This window comes from Colletotrichum scovillei (assembly GCF_011075155.1).
Source record: "Colletotrichum scovillei strain TJNH1 chromosome Unknown Contig00006, whole genome shotgun sequence".
In the NCBI taxonomy this organism is placed as follows: domain Eukaryota; kingdom Fungi; phylum Ascomycota; class Sordariomycetes; order Glomerellales; family Glomerellaceae; genus Colletotrichum; species Colletotrichum scovillei.
The window spans coordinates 2,046,855-2,063,567 of record NW_023336264.1 but is presented as its reverse complement, the minus strand read 5'-3'; the positions used below and the strand labels follow the sequence as shown (position 1 = coordinate 2,063,567).

The 16,713-nt window shown below is 52.2% G+C and overlaps 2 protein-coding genes across 2 annotated transcripts; one reads left to right on the top strand and one right to left on the bottom strand.

The window, feature by feature from the left end:
• The first annotated feature begins 1,219 nt into the window (after positions 1-1,219).
• Positions 1,220-4,419, top strand: HER10_EVM0001709 (uncharacterized protein). Its single transcript, XM_035482868.1, has 2 exons — positions 1,220-3,822; positions 3,875-4,419. The coding sequence occupies exons 1-2, from the start codon at positions 2,377-2,379 to the stop codon at positions 4,085-4,087; spliced, it is 1,659 nt and encodes a 552-aa protein (XP_035332198.1). The 5' UTR covers positions 1,220-2,376; the 3' UTR covers positions 4,088-4,419.
• Positions 4,420-8,535: 4,116 nt separating this feature from the next.
• On the bottom strand, positions 8,536-16,635 carry HER10_EVM0000407 (phosphatidylinositol 3). The gene is made up of 12 exons (XM_035470190.1): positions 15,970-16,635; positions 15,268-15,917; positions 14,943-15,217; positions 14,484-14,891; positions 14,258-14,422; positions 14,101-14,197; positions 13,574-14,050; positions 13,275-13,523; positions 11,985-13,226; positions 11,465-11,936; positions 10,927-11,410; positions 8,536-10,879 (listed from the first exon to the last, which is right to left on the bottom strand). Exons 1-12 carry the CDS (start codon positions 16,556-16,558, stop codon positions 8,650-8,652), a joined length of 7,338 nt encoding a protein of 2,445 aa, XP_035332030.1. The 5' UTR covers positions 16,559-16,635; the 3' UTR covers positions 8,536-8,649.
• Between the last annotated feature and the right edge of the window lie 78 nt (positions 16,636-16,713).

Genomic DNA, 16,713 nt, shown 5'->3' with positions numbered 1-16,713 from the left:
AAATGCAGGGAAGACGCGAGCAGCTGTCAAGTTACTGTGTAGACGGGGTTGTCATGAGCTTTCCCGTCCCCTCTTGCCTGTTGGAAATCCAGAGTGTGCTTGTGACAGTGACATGGTGACTGGTGACGATGACTGGTGGATAGCGGATGGGAAAGAATGATTGGAAAGAAGGAGCGAGAAAAGTTGGACAACGACCAGTCCAAGCTCCACTTTCCCATCGTCTTAGCTTCGTCTTCCCGCCATCCTTCCACAATTACTGCGTAGGAGCTTTTCCTACCTCTCGCCGTCCCCTGTTTCAACCGGACTTCCTAAGCAATAGCAGAGATACAATATGATCTAAAATCAGGTCTTGGGGGTTCTCAAGCCAACTTCATGCGTACTTTGGCGGCGGACTTTTCAGGGACACAGAGCTCCATCATCCTAAACTTGGGGTGTCATTGAGAGACACGATGGAACGCTGGTGGAAGCAGCCGGACCAGGCTGTCTGTCTGCAATAAAGAGACACCTCAAGGACTGGAAGTGATGGCCTTGACTGGCGTGCTTTCTTTCTTGCCTGCCCGGCCGTACCTTAGGGTATCTTCAGGTAAGTAAAGCAAGGTTCCTCGGTTATGGGAGAAGGGCGAGGCAGGAGTCAAGGCCATTTTTATCACATCGATACTTTCCTTAGGTACACAAATTTGACTCCTTCCACAACGGCCAGTCCAGAACACCTAAGCCTTCCTCGGGCGGACACTCAAGCTGTAGAAGAGATGCGGGATATCAAGATGCCTCTGTACGGAGTACCTTAGTAAAGTATACTTCCTGCAACCAGTCTGCAAGTCACAAGTCAAGCAGGCAGACAGTCATTGGGCACCAGAGATCGGTGAGAAACCAGGCGCCCATTTGCCCTCTTCTTGTCAGCCCAATGAATGCCCAGGAAGCAACTCCTCAGCTTAGCTGCACCACTGCCACTGCCAGCGCCCAAGTGGATGCCTCCCGATGCAATCAAGTGGATGATTGACGACTTGACTGAATGAGAAGAAGGAACAAGTCCCAAGATCGCCTTTCTTTGCATCTTCCATGCCTTTCCTTCGGCTTACCACCAGCTGCCCGTCATCAATCACCATCTGCTACGTACCCTACCTTACAGATACCGTAGGTATGCTTCGCCCGTCTCCAGCTGCAAGTCGTAACCTATCGACATCTTTCCGTTTGCTTTTTGTTGGCCCAGCCCAACGTAACGCAGCCTGCATCGTTGATTCCCGGATCGCTGGAGCCTTGTTCCATTTTCCCCATCTTCTTCCGTTTCTACCTTATTTGACTGGGCATTCTCGACAGCCGTCAAGGGCTCGCGATAGGGCACCCATTGTTAACGCCTCACATGCAAATCCAAACACAAAGTTTGACATCCGAATATCGTAGTCTGTAGAATACTGCCGTCCGCAAACTCTCAAATCCCAAAATTCGGCCCAAATTGCCCTCAACTAAAGTGTACACACGCGGGTCCCAACAGGGCCTCGACACCCTCCGTTCTCTTTGCGACGGCATCCCTACCGTCCCGCTTCCCGCAGCAACATAGACAAAACGTCGGGAACACCCCTGCTCAGTGACAGCGGTTCACCGCGCGGCGCTTGCCCACAGCTGGGACTGGACTCGACTCGAACTTGACAGACCTCGACCGCTCCCGCTATGTGAAATAAGCCTGTGGTGAGCAAGAACGGCTTTCATCTCTTGAGCCGGCCAACCCCTCCCATTTCCATTGCTCTCTCCCGTCCCTCTCTTTTCCCCCTCCACTCCCAGTCCCCCATCCACCAAGGCCTGAGTGAGATCCCCCACGAACCTCCAAGGACCACACACATTACAGCCTGCTGGTGCCGCCCTATATCACCTGTCGGCTGTCTTAATTACATACCACCTTGCCTACTTGCCTACCTACGTCCTACATACATACATACCCGGCTCTCCTACTGTGGTATGACGACGTTGCTCCTACTCTGACTCTTTTCCCTCTCACCTCTCTCTCTCTTTCTCACTCACTCACCCCTTCTCTTCACCCCCTCCTCCCCAGCCGGCGCAGCTCTAGGCTCGGCCTCAGATTAAAGTATCTCTTCCGCTACCATCCGTCGTGTATCGCTCATTCCCAGCGCTTCAAGACACGTTTGGTTCATCCTCTTTTCAGCGTCGCCTTTTCTGTTCGCGCAGGATCTTGGTGTATCGTCTTCTTTAGTGTTGGTAACGCTCACGCTATTACCTGCGCTACACAATCACCACCACACCGGCTTACTACCCCGCCATTCATCCCACCTGTTCAGATAAACTCACAAACAAACACTCACGGACGCCTATCCGTCACACCTCTCCTAAACCGAAAAGCCGTTTGCGTTTCGCCAACAAAACATGGCTCACCGGTCCAACGACTTTGAGGAGCGTTTCTACGACGCCCCCCGCCGCCAGCGCGCCGAGAGCCGGGTTGCTTTCGACGAAGTTGATGTTCGTGTGAGGGAGCGCGAGCGTGAGCGAGAAGGTGACCGTCTCCGCTTTCTGCGCGATGAGCGTCCTCCCGAAGCCGGAGCTCTTGTTCTGAGCCGCAGAGAGGTTGAATCAAGAGAGCTATCACGGCCTCGCGCCCGCAGCCCTAGCCCCGTTTACCGCGAGCGGGTTGTACGCAGAGCCCGCAGCTTGACACCTCCGCACGTTCATCATGAGCAAGAGCTCGAGCGCTCCCGAGTCCGCGTCACCGAGCGCGAGCGAGAGATTCGCAGTCCATCCCGCGGCCCTCCTCCGGAGATGATCCGCGCTCGATACGTTGAGAGGCAGCGCTCACCCTCTCCTCCTCCCCCCGCCAGAGAACGCAGCCGCGTTGGCGTGCGCATCGTCGAGCGTGAGAGGGAAAGAGAGCGGGTTCCCTCCCCCTCGCCCTCACCGCCACCACCACCGCCTCAACCTCAGGTCATTCGTGGCCCCACGATCGAAAGAGAAGTCATTACGCACTACAGAGACATCGATCATGGTGAGTACAAGGACAAACTGCAGGAAATAAGACCCCCGCGAGGTCTAATGCATCCAGGTGTTACCCGCGTGCCCAGCCCGCCGCCTCCCCCTCGTCCCGCTCCTCGCCCCAAGACCCGCACCGAAGAGCGGGAATTGGATATCGACATCACCACCTCCCGCAGAGGGACCGACATTGACATTCACCGCTCGCAAAGCCGCCACCGATCTCCTAGTAGGGAACGCAGATCCCCCGCTTTCCAGGACAGCAGAGAACTTGTCGTCAGTACCGACCGTCTCCGCATCGACGACCGTCATTACCATAGCGGATCACGCCGTAGAGCTCATTCTGCGGCCGCACGCACACCCGTCGATGAGGAAGCCGAGTACATCACCTCCAAGATCGACTCACGCGGCAAGATGGGCGAGGCTTGGAACGGTGCCACCAAAGACTGGTCCATTGTCGATGTCCCGCCCGGTACCGAGCGTGTCCGTATGGATGGCGTTGGCGGTGGCTCTGCCGAGGTCACTTGGCAGCGTTACAACGGTGTGAGGCGGGCACAGTTCATTCCCGAACGGGACGGCGCTCCCATCTCGGCGCCGGCCCCACTTCCCGCCGAACCCTCGCCGCGAGAGTCCCGAGACCGGCTCAGCCTCCAGGTTTATGACCGTGAGACTGAGATCGAAATTGAGAAGACAAAGGACCGCGCCCCGCGCCGCGGACCTCCATCAAAGCGCAACGAAATGTGGACCGAGATCACAAAGGACCTGGTCATTCGCGATGCCATTATTCAGCTTGGATATGATTTCGAGGAGACTGAATACTTTTTCTACATTATGCAATACCTGAAATACGTAAGTCTTTTGCCTCTGATGTTAGTATGGTCAGATTACTCACCAAATACAGGATGATGTGCTTGAATTGGTGCAGGTATCTGACGATATCCGCCGCTTCCGCAAGCAGCGCGTCCGCGAATATGAGAGGGAGTGGGTGCATGATGACTGGGACCGCCGGTCTTCTCATCACCATCACCACCGCGGACCAAGCAGCAAGTACGATGATGAGCGAATCTACGAGCGCGAGGTCGTCTACGACAGTCAGCGTCCCCGACGTTATTAAGCATTGCATAAACACAGCACAAGTGAGACCAAGGAACATACAAATCGAATACCCAGCCGACATGCGGCAACTTTGAGGGGGGCCCGAGACAGGCACGCCTTACATTTGGATTCGGACTACAGAACATATCATTTTCGGGATGGGATGTGCTGCATTAGAGAAACCGGATCTGCCGGGCGGGCAAATGTGTGTCTTTTTACTTCCCTTTTTTTCCCACTCAGCATGTGGGGTTTTCTGCCTAGCACCATGTGTAACGATTTATGAATACAACATAGCGGCGGAGAAATAGAGCGGAGTTTAGATTGTATTAGGAGCAAATAACGAACTTATGACTCAAAATTCCCTAAATTTGGCTGCTTGAGTGACTGAAATCTTACATTCGATAGTCTCTGGCGTTTCTCGTGAATGTACTTGGCCCGCCTTGCGCAGACCCCCGTCTACATCGCCTGGAGGGAGACAAGACGAGCTTGGTTAAGGTTGAAGTTGAGAAGGGCTCTTTATGTTTTCACCTGACCAACACGCTTGAAGCTGGCTTCTCATGTCTCCTCCCGACGCTTGGAGATGGAATGTCGTCAGGGCTTCAGCCATCAACCATCCTTCTCAAGGTCTTGGTCGTATAATGACCTTAGGCAATCTGTTACTTCTATGTCCATACATGCAGTATATCGAGATATCTGAAGTCAAGCAGACAGAAAGAGTGATCCAGTGTCAATTCAACGCCGAGTTGACGTATATCCCGTGATAAATTTCACTAGACTAAGCAGCTGAGGCCTTTGTGACCATTTCCCTATTCCCTGTAAATACACCAGCAGTTAAGGCGGCAGATCTCTGACACCTCAAGGCACCCTGGGCGTTCTCGGTGTGTTCGTACGTAAGAATCACACAGACTCATGACCCAGAAGCAGGCAATACCTCATCTAAGCTCACTCAACCTCTCCAGAGTTACCTCGCCGCCCAGACCTGCGCCGTATACCTCTGTAAGCCTCTTTCTGAGTATTCAGAAGTGAATAGAAGGCTTCGACAGGCGGATAATGAGATACGTGTAGGCATACTTGGAAAATGTCATGAAGTGACTAAAGCTAACTGACCTTTGGGCTTAGAGAACGGAGTAAGCATACGGCCGCTGTGGAAAAAGCTCAAGACCAAGTTTGATTCACTTGGGATACATTTGGCTTCCTACGTCGGCTCGAGGGCATTGGCATTACCCAAATCGGAAAACTGATAGGTCTTTTATATCACAGTTAGTCGCATTCGAGGAGGCAGGGTAGTCTCCGGGGAGCATCTTTCGTTTCTCAAGGTGTATAGCGTAGAGTACTTAAGAGCAGCACTGCCGCCTCGTGTAGAATCTCGAACGGAGGCACCGAGGCTTTGCTGTGTTGCTGATTGATATACACTGCGAAAACTCTAGAGATAAGCGCTCGAACAGGGTAGTCTGATACCTTTGACCTTTCTCGAGGCGTAGCCCTTGGAACGTAGCGACGAATAAGAGAAGTATCTCTTCGTCGATCCCTTGTTGCCTTTAGTTGAGTATTCAGAGGCGAATGACCATAGTGAGAAGAGTAGGCGACAGGACCTGAGAGACCTGAATTTAGTAGAATGTGGAACGCATGTGTATCCTTTACTAATACACTCCCTGATCAGTCGCCATTCCAGATCCATCTCCTCGGTGTCGTGGTCGACCTATACCCGAGCCGTAAATGGCCGCATATCATCTCTGCTTGCAAGTCTCTTGAGAGGTGGCAGGGAATCGAGTCTTTTTATACTGTAATACGTAGAACATGTAGAGTCCTAACCTAGGTACATGTACTGCAACACGCTCCGGTGATGCGAAGCTTGCCTCTCGTATCTCGAACGGCGGCATTGATCCCAGGCGGGTGATGCTGCCTCCACGAAAGGATAGCTGCCATAGACACGAAGACAGCCCTCCCAATTCTTATCGCTCCGTCGTTGTCACCGCTGACTGGAGCTGGCCAACTCCAACTACTTGAATCCATGTAGAGAACTAGTCGAGCAGCAGGCATAGAACATCTAGACACGAAAGACAATCGCAATACTATAACATCTCATTCACTGGCGCCTATCTCGCACTAATGGGCTATTCGCTCACCCGAGCCTGTGCTCTCCACGTCAACATGAAAATCCTCTTTCAGCCCTTCGAAAACCTCGACAACTTTTGATGACACAAGACAAAGCAAATTAAAGTGATGTACAGCATCCTCGCCTTCAGGCGGGAGAGGTTCATATGAGTTTAGTCTCATCAGTAGGGTATGAACTCGTAAGAACGAACATTGAAACGACAAGACAACAAGCAAGACATCCGCTGGCGATCGGGTCCCCAGAAGCAGTTCGACATATGTATGTGAACAGATTCTCGCAATGTCACCTAACAGCATCGGTCAGAGGGCCTTTTGCAGGGGCGGAATTCACCTAGCAAGGTCAGCTTCATGTCCCGACATCACGGGCATCTCCAAGAGACTCACTTGCGAGAACGACTAGCCCGTGTCGACTTGGGCTTCTCCGCCTCAGCAACAGGAGCAGCCTTCTTGCGACCCTTGGGTGCCGCCTTGGCCTTTTGAGGCGCGGGCTTCTCCTCCTCTTCCTCGGATTTGGCGGTGGTCTCGGGCTCGGCAGCGGAGACCTCCTCCTCGCTCTCCTCCGCCTTCACCTTCTTGGCTGCTTTCTTGGGGGCTGCTTTCTTGGCGGCACCACGCTTAGGCTTGGGAGCCTCTTCCGCCTCTTCGGCATCAGACTCCTCTTTTTTGACAGCAGCAGCCTTCTTGGCGGGACCACGCTTGAGCTTGGGAGCCGCTATCGGCTCCCCATCATCGGATTCCTCCTCCTTGGTAGCGGACTTGCGAGCACCGCGCTTGGCCTTTGGCTTGGGCTTCTCTTCCTCCTCGTCCTCAGCCTCGGCCTTGGTGGCTGCCTTCTTGGTGCGCTTAGCCTTGGGCTTCTCCTCCTCGTCGTCGTCGGCGGCCTTGCGACCTCGCTTCTTGCCCTTGGCAGGGGCCTCATCCTCCTATATTCAGGCGTCAGTATGTAAAGCCGCACATGCACAGTGGTGAGACGAACATCTTCCTCCTCGCCATCATCCCAGTCCTTGGGCTTCTTGCCGCGAATGCCGCGCTGGCCCGGCTTGTTCATCCAGGGATCACCGTTGAAGTCCTCGGCGTCAATGTGGCCCTGCTCTATAGCGCTGCGGATCTTGGCCTGAAGATCAGGGTGATCGCTAGACTTGCGTATCAGCGGCGTATTCTAGTGTGGAGAGAGAGAGAGAGTGAGCTAGGAAGGAATGCAGGCTGACCCCATCTCATCATAGCCATCGAAGGCGTCAAAGTCGAACTTTCCGTTCCTTTCACAAAGGTCCTGTACGTGCTTCATCTGCTCTCCAGAAACACATCCCCTTGAATCGATCATGTTAGCGTTTTGTCATTTGGCTGGCATCAAAGTTGTGTGCAGCGGTCGGGGGAGTGGACTGTGACCAGAGGAATGAAAAGGGGGCCAACATACCAATGCTTCCACTTGAAGGACTCATGATCCATAATCTTGGTCCATGTGCCGAAGCGAAGGGAACCCTTCAAGCACTTGGCCGCAGCCTTCTTACACACGCCATCGGTACATCCAGCGCGGTTATTGGGTGACACCTCTGAAATGAAAGAAGATTGAGTATTAGCATGCGTATATGTGCGGGTGTTGCGAGAGCTTGAAGTGACGCTTGAGATCGGTAGGGAGTCTCGGTCGCCTATGACGTGAGGTCGAAATTTGGACGCGTCACCGGCTGTCCGCCAGACGCGACCGTAGCTCCAGACAAGCCAGACCGAAAGTCAAAATCACAGCAAATTGAAAACTTACCAATGCGGTAGTCAGGCATCTTGGCGATAGATTTGTAGAGCGACTGAATGTGGGAAATGGGTTTCTAGAAGAGAGGGAAAATAATGAACGAGGGTGTCTGGGAGAAGAAGAAATGAGAGGGAGGCGAGGAGGGAAATGACAGATTTGGGAAGAAGCACCGCAAGTTGCCAGACGAAGGGAAAGAACAGGGGAGTGACGTTGGTTGAGAGGTGGGCAGTGACCATTTCTCCCGTCTTCTGCCTACCGGGCCCATTTTAGATGCCCAAAGCTCCTGAACTTCAGTGCGTCTATTCACTTAAGCCCCTGTGCGGGTACCTAATCATAGCCAGGCAGCGGCCCTAAACTTCTCCAGCTTGGAGAGCTTCCCATGGCCCGAACACGTGGTGGCCGATAAGACGATGGCATGGAATGCAAACGAACTGTCCCATTTGTGAAAAGAAACAACAACACATCAAATAGATAACCCCGTCAGTGAGAGAATGAGAGAGTAGACAGACATTGATTTTAGGACTATTCTCAACACAATGTTTGAAAGAAAGTGGAATAAATAGGTACAGTAAACGCCACACATGCTATCATCTGCATTCGTTGCACCACCACCAACACCAATGTCCGCCCAAACCTCCATAGTCATGCCTCTGAGCATCCATCGACGCCAATTCTAGCCCGTAATGATACCCTCTCATACACATTTCCCCAAAGACCCAAACTCACAAGAATGGGCACCATCCGATATACATGGCCGCCAGGTTTCTCGGATCAGCAGCCTGCTTGATCAATTCCTCTACCTGGCCCTCCACACCCAGCGGGATCGTGTCCTGTCCCATTAGCCCCTTAACTTTGCGCTTGATGCTGTCAACAACAAGCTGCGGCTGCATCCTGGGCGCTCCGTCCTGCCGACGGCTCGTCTTCTTCTCCTTTTGCAGATCTAATGTAGGATCGTAAATAAACGCCTCGAGAATAGTCATTAGCGTCTCCTCCTGCTGCCGCAAAATCCCCAGAGTCAGCTCGCTGCAGTGCCGGAAGGGACCCTCGTATCCGTAGATACCCATCGCCGCCACCATGTTGTGCGTGAGGCGGAACGGCACCTTCTCTGGCTGCGCAAACGTTAAGCCCTTGTCGAAGAGGCAGTTGAAGTCCACATGGAAGATGCCGCCATTGTCGCGTTCCAGCAGCACGTTCTCACCGTGTCGGTCGCCGAGTCCCAGGATTGTACCCACCATCGACATGACGGCGCAGGACCGGGTGTATTTGAGCCGCGCAGAGAACCAAGTCGAAGGGTGAGGGAAACGCTGGACGAACCAGTGCTGCAGCACGGGCGGGAACGTGCCCAAAACGCCTTCCGTGAACATCTTGATGTTGTTCGGTCCCGTCACCGCCTCAGCCATCATCCGCTTGATCTGGTTGTAGTCGGGGTGTACCTGGCGGGATTTATACTGATCCAGAAGAATCTCGCGCAGTGTCTTCAACCCATCAACCCATTCGATGATTCCGCATTCCTCGTTCAGAGGCACGACGGCATACGTTTTGATGTACAACTGGCGTCTGCTAGCCTCAGGATCTCGCTTCAGCGACCTGTTGATCATGCTGTTGAACTCCATCAGACGCTGGTCGGTGCGTAGATCATCCTTGGGTTTAATCATAAGCATGTAGCTCTTTCCGTCCGTTCCGCGTGCAGTCAGTCGACGCGGCTTGGCCAAAGATCCCAGAACCAGTACCTCATCCAGGAAGGAGTCGATGGTAATGACGTCTCGCGAGAACGCCTTGTGGGTTTTGACATTGTCAGTCAGTGTCGGCAAGGCAGCCGTCAGACACGACTCGATGGGCACCACCAGAGGGCAAGGGGTGCACTTGTGGTTGAAGTTTAGATCGCGCGTGATGCTCGCAACAGTCGTCCTGTTACTTTGGAAATCGCCGTTATTACAAGCCAATAGGAGTTGCTCTGCGAGCTTCTCACCCATCCTCAAGAGCTGCCTGAGTTCATAGTTGCTCCCGTCAACTTTCTTGGTGACTCCCTTTAAGGCCTGCAAGATCTGTTGACCCCTTACCCGACGTTCTGAGGTTTGTCTCGTTGTCATGATTCCAAACAGACTCCAAAGAGCCTGCCGAGGGTGGGATTGCACAACCTTGATGACTATATGCGTCAGACGTTCATAGACATCCTTGTTTTGATGAGCGATTCTTGCGACAACTTGTGGAAGTGCCGTGTAGAATATGTATGCTGGTAGTCGGGCTATAGACTTGTCGAGGAACCGGTGAAGGAGGTTCAACTGATCCGTCCGCCTCCTATGGAGCTCACGAGACAGTGAAACTTTGCCTTCGGGGGCCTTGTCAACCTGCGCTCCGAACTCAAGCCACAGTGTAAGAATTCTCGGCATGGTCTGGTAGAGATATTTGGTGCCGTAGTTTAGAGACCGAAGGTAATTTTCAACGACGAGTCTGGTGTATTCGCCTTGAATGCAGGGGTCGGTTTGATCGTCTGCCTTGAGTGTCTTCTCGGATTCCAGTACTTTCTTGTAGTATCGCCCCAGGTAGTAGTGGCCCTTCTCCCAGGCGCTAGCTGTGAGAGGGGGCTGTTGATATTTCTCACGCAGTGTCAGATGGTTGGTCTGACCGGCAGCGTCTAGCCATTTGGCAAGCATCAATTGAGCTCTGGCCGTCAATTGCCTTTGCTGAGCATCCATGCCACGGATGGAAGAGGAACTGTTGGTCTGCGTCATGAAGTTATTCGATTCAATGGCTCCCTGTAAAACTTGGATGGCCTTGCGCGTGTGGCCATCTTTCCACAGAAGCCGAGCATTCTCAATGACCGCAGCTCCGTCGCCAAGTTGGGAAGCATGTAGTACGGCATTGAACGACTGATGAGTTGAGTTGGCTTTTCTCGCCAACCGAGCGCTTGAGAGCCACAGCGAAGATATGTCGAGATCGGAAAACTTGGGCCTATGAAATGTTAGCTTAGGTTTGCTGGAAAACAATGCTGCACATACCGTGAAAGCTCCATGGCTGCTCTGCGAATACCCAACAAGTACTGCTTATCGCCCACGTACGCCCCAAGAACCTCAAGGCGACGGTTGAGCATCGTTAGGACCTCCTGGTGTGCGTCGCCCTCCGAAGCTTGAGTTCCAGCAATGATCTCGAGGTCAGTAAGGACATGGCACCTAAGTCGTAGGTCATGGCAGGCCTGCAAAGATGATGTTGCCCCGTGTGTCATGGCGGAGGCGATCTTCTCTCTCATACTCTGCAACATTTCGGCGAATGAATCGCTGCCGGCGCCCCTTCTCTGTAGAGCGTTAAATAGCTTGGCGATGCCGACGTTGAAGTCCTCCAGAGGACTGCCATGGAATCGAGCAGTATACTTGTTCAGAGTATCCCATCTCCTCGTAGCCCATGCTGCTTCAACTGCGTATGGAACAATCTTGTTTTCTGTTGAAGGCTCTGTTCGCATGCCTTCGACATAATTGAGCAAAACATCTGACTATGTTAGCACTTGTGCGCCACCCGTGGTTTGGTAACATGTTCTCTTACCGTGTTGGCCGGACTGCTTTAGACAATTGAGCAAATCAATTTGCACGTCAATATTATCAGGCTCTTCTGCCAACTTGATTTCGTACCAAGTCTGAGCTGCAGTATATCTACCTGCCTTCTTGTGACTGAGAATCTGCTGATTGATATCCAAGACGTGCAGATGAGCGGAAATTCCTTCCAGCCCGTCAGGTTCGTCAATCTGGGTATAGATATCCTGCAGCTGCTCAAGTAGTAAAGTTTTCTGCCTTGGGTCGCTGTTCTCAACCTCTATTTGCTGGGCATGCTGCTCGAGGTGGAAGAGCGCTCGCGGGTACTCTCTACAATCCATCGCACGTTGAGAGATGAGCACTGGCGGGATGGTGTTGAGCAATTCCTGAACACGTCCTATCGCGGGCAGATCATCGTCATTCTTGCGTCTTGCGTCCTTCTCTTGGAGCCATCTACTCGCGTAGTCGAGCGCTCTGAAGACCGCCTGGTTTTGGTCAGTGACGCAACCAACAATTCAAGAAATCTTACTCACCTCGCAGTACAGCTTCATATCTTCTCGTTCCGAATAAGGCGCGTCCTCAGCGGGCTGGTGCTGAAGAATGCCAACGAGCTCTCCAATGACATTGTCACGATCCTTTCGCGTGCTCCGGTGACCAACAATGACATGAAGCACAAGGTATGGCAGCAGAAACTCAGCAACGGCCAAGTCCTTGACCTTGATAGTGCGACACAATGGTTCGAAGATGAGATCCGCGTGCCCATTTTGCCCCTTGCCCAAGAGATCCATGCTAAATGAACGCATCCAGTTTCCGTAGGGCTTTCCCGGGCGGAAGATAGGATACTCGACCGGAACCACGTTCATAGGTGTCAAAAGATATCTGGAGGTAAGGAAGGGTGTCAAGACATTGCGGTCACTCTCCGATAGTGTGAGCCATTTTCTGTAGATGACACCACCATCCCGCATTCCAGTTCCTTTCATAGCCAGTGCAGCCTTGATATCTACCCGGTCGAGCAGTTCTTGCATGGCGAAGGAAAGGAAACCTTGGAGTTTGGTGTCTGTAGTGGACAAGAAAGCCTTGACGAGGATCTGTCCCAAGATGAACAACACGAAGTCTGTCGTCTCGTCTGCACTCTCAAAGTTGCTCAAAATGACCATCGACTGCTGCTCTCGTGGCGCTTCCACTCTATTAGAATCGAGGCAGCCCACCAGACCAATGCATTGAGTACAAAGACTGGCAATTTCAAGCTGGTGCATAGCACTATACTTTGCTGCACAGTCTAGCAAGGCTCGTATCAACATAGGTACGACCGGGTCAGGCTGTTGGCTGATGGCTGAAGTCTGGAGGAAACCTCCACTCTGTCTGAGGTAGACCTCAAGTTCGGTCAGTGCCAGTAATACGACACCCGAATTCTCGTGAGACGTGCGCTCGGCAAAGAGGGCAAATGCCGTCCTGCTGTCCAGGACTGGACGCGCCGCGTTGAGCTCCGCTTCGACATCTGCCAATTCTGTGATGTGACCCAAAGAAGGTAGCTTGGTGATGTAGTCATTGAGGCTGTCACTGAATTCCGTGATCAACTTCCTGATCAAAGTCTTAGCCATTTGTCGAGAGGATTCACTAAAGAGCGGCCAGTAGTGGCTGATGACGAAGAATGTAGTCTCGATCAAGACCTCGACGTCTTCAGGCTCGAGACATGTAAGCAGAGCCGCCCAGCAAGAAAAAGCGGCTTCTCTGAGATCATCCTGAGCGAGGGATGACAGAAGACATGCGGCGATCTAGAACATTTAGTATGAAGAGCGTCTTCAAAACCAATCATTACTCACTTGTGGGCGTGCAATTCGAACATAGACTTTGCAATGTCTGATCATCTCCTCCAAGGCCCGTATGCAGCGTCTCTGTTCTTCGGCTGGGGGAAACACAAGTGGCATGTCATTGATTACATCCGCAAGGCGAGCCATGAGACCAAGAATATACGATTGTAGATATCTCCCAATCGTGTTTCCCTTCTTTGGTTTTGACTCTTTGTTTGCGATCATCATCATTGAACAGAAGGATGCCAATGCCTCAATTATCTAGCACGGGTCAGCAAACCAAGTGCTTTTGGTGAAAGCAATGTACTCACTCGGGGTTTTCGTGCTTCATCCGCCTCGCCGGCAGCCTTGAAAAGCTCTAGAGCGACCGAACAGACTTCGGATTGCACAAGCTCAACCAAAGTAAATGTCTCTAGGTGAGAGGACACCTCAACGAGCCTAGACATGACAAACTTTTCGATATTGCCAACATCCTGAACAAGCAAAAGCGCAATGATTGAGCCAGCATTGGCCGGGTCCAGGATAGGGACCCATATGTCCCTTTCTCCTCGCGCTTCGGCGATTTTCTGGACCACCTCCTTCTTTTTCATTAATACCAGCCAAGGTAACGCATGGGTCTGGATAAGCAGCAGAAATTCAGTGACGGATATCTGCAATAGGTCGGCAATGGCGCGGCAAATTTGCGGCCGAGCCTGCATGTCCTTAACAGCGAAGTATGCAAGGTTCCTCCAAAAAGGTTCAAACAGACGACGCGGTGTTGTGTTCAGGGCAGATGCTAGGTTGAGAATCTAGGAGCATGTTAGCCCTTGTCTGTTATGTCAAAAAACGAGAGATCTACCTCGTTGAAGGCACATGATGCAATCAGACTGTTGATACTACCGAGGTACTCAAGCAACTTGTGTAGAACAAGATTGAGTTCGTCTCCAGTCACGACCCTGACCCCGTTAGTATACTGCATATGAACAGACCTAGTCGCTGTAGCTTGAACTACCTACCGTCCAAGTTGGCCCCAGGCCAGGATACCGCTTTCATGGAATATGGCTGCATCTTTCTCGGAAGCAGCTTTGAGCAGACTAAGTGCATTCTTTCGGTTGCGAATAATCAGAGTTGGGTCAAGCGACTCTAGGTTGTTGTCTCTCAGGAACAGAGGAAGAGCACGTCTGCCATCAGTCAGGTGCTGTTATTTGCCAGGGAGTAATTTTGGTTTGAAGTTAAACATACCCAGAAGCAATTCTGAGCTCTCTGATGGAGCTATGCAAACTTTGCAAACACCATTGGCCCAGGGGAGATGTTTCGAGGTCAATGAGTTCTGTAATGTCGGCGTGGTTGATAATACGTCTAGCAGAGATCATCGCGACAATCCTTGGGCGCTTTGACTCCTTGAAGTTCGGTAGATGAATGAGCTTCGTAAAGATGGATTGCGCCTCCCTTTTTTCTGCGGCTGTTGTCACGTCAAGGCTTCGAGAGCCTCTATATTTATCATCGCAGATTGTGCATCCCATGCTGTTACGATTCCCTATGCTTGCAGCGCCGTCAACAACTGTTGCCAAGTCCACTGCACAACATAGGCGGGCTACCAGGTCGATAGCTCGACACTGGTTGTTTTCGCTGAGGTCGTTGTACTTGTTCCTGTGCATGTGTAAGCTGACAGATCAAACGCAATGAGACAGAGAGACATACAGGAAATTATGCTCCAGCCCTCCGGTTTCCTCAGCCTCGTCCACTTGGCAGACTTCGTAGATACGCTTGATCAACGCTCGGAGTTCAGGAGCCTCTGAGGACACCTTGAGACGCTTTGAAGCGGGTTCTGCATCCTCAGTGGCCCGATTTTCTAAACCAAGCTCTTCCACTGCCTGACGCAAGTCGGCGTCGACAAAAGAAGCGGGTTGAGTTTCAGAGTCGAGGGCTTTCGGGGCGATAGAACCGGACGTTTGCTTCAGAACTTGAATGGAAAGCTAGAGGTATGTTAGTCGCAGCTCGAAACGGTGTCACGGCTATTACTTACTATGAAGTCGTGGGCATCGCTGATTGTCGCGAGTGAAGGGATCTCGTACTCCAAAGGACAGACAATCTTCGGTGCTGCTAGTCTGCCGATTTCTCGATCTACGAGCGACGCATGCGCCAACCGGATAAGCGCCAGTGAGACCGTCTTCCTCGCTGCCACACACGACTCATTTGTTCCCTGTATCTCTTCAGGATGTGCTGCGAGCTCAGCGCAGAGTACTGCTAGCACAGCGTATGGCTTCTTTGAGTCGAAAGATTTCTTGCCAGGACGTGGCTTATAAGGAAGCAAATTCAGAGCAGTTTTGAGCAAGTCGGCGCGAGGCCTTGGCACAATCGCCTGCCATGCGTTCTGTACAGCACGAAGGGAAAGCAAAGAATCAAGCAGCCACGGGGCCAGCTGAGACAATGTTGGTCTTGACACGAGACTCGGAGTTTTGAAGATTGAGGGGTGCGCCAAGGCCGAGGTCAACGTCGTTGCTTGATGTATGCACTGAGAGACATGTTGGACGGTATATGTGGTCTGTTGGACAAAGAGGGTGCCAGGCTTTCCTAACAAGAGCTCCAGTGTACCATCCGAAGGCAATGTCATGTTTACAGAAGCGTCTTTTCCAGTTGAACTTGGTGCCATATTTTGCAAGTGATTTATAAGAGCTGCGAGAGTTAGTGGTTTGACCTTGAAAATGAACTGATGTCCGAAACTCACCCCTACTGGTCTCGCGCAAGTATAGTAACATGGAAGGGAGAAGCTTCCACATAGATCCCGTACGGATAACCACGAGGATCACAAATTGGAAGAACCCCTCAAAGTCTCCCATCAGCTCAAGGCAGCGAGAGTGGCCAAGTAACCGAAGGATCTTTGGGAAGACCCAAATCCAAAGAGGCTCCTCCCCGCGGAAAACGAATTGTTTCCCATCTGTGGTATGGTTCAAGACATTCGGTGTCTCCTCGATTGTGACCTTCAAGAAGTTTATGGCCTTGAGCGCCTCGTTTCGCATGTGGTTTCGGTCGGCAAACGGATCGTCGAGCTTGATTCCTTCGAGGACAACGCGGGCGTATACGTAGATGAGCATATGATTGTGATCCGTCCTCTGCTCGGCAGTCTCTAACAGTTCAGGCTTGTTTTTGACCTTCTCGATTACGGCAAACAGCTTCTTCAGCTCGGCGTTTTCATCGGATCGCGTGGACTTGGTCGAAGCCGAAATATTCTCGACTAATTGTGCAGCGAGCGTAGAAGGAGGCGGTGCGTTAGGAGCGGCAGCGGCAGCCGGCCTGCCATTATGATCTGCAGCCATGACTTCGTCCTCATCGTATGGCCAGAGGACGTCGAGCTGGTGCAAAGTCGCAGTCGGCCACTGCTTGAAGGATCAACACCCTCAGGACGAATGTCCAGAGCTTGACGCGCCTGCGGGGGTGGGCCATCTATCGGATGCGCGCTGAACCAGGCGCG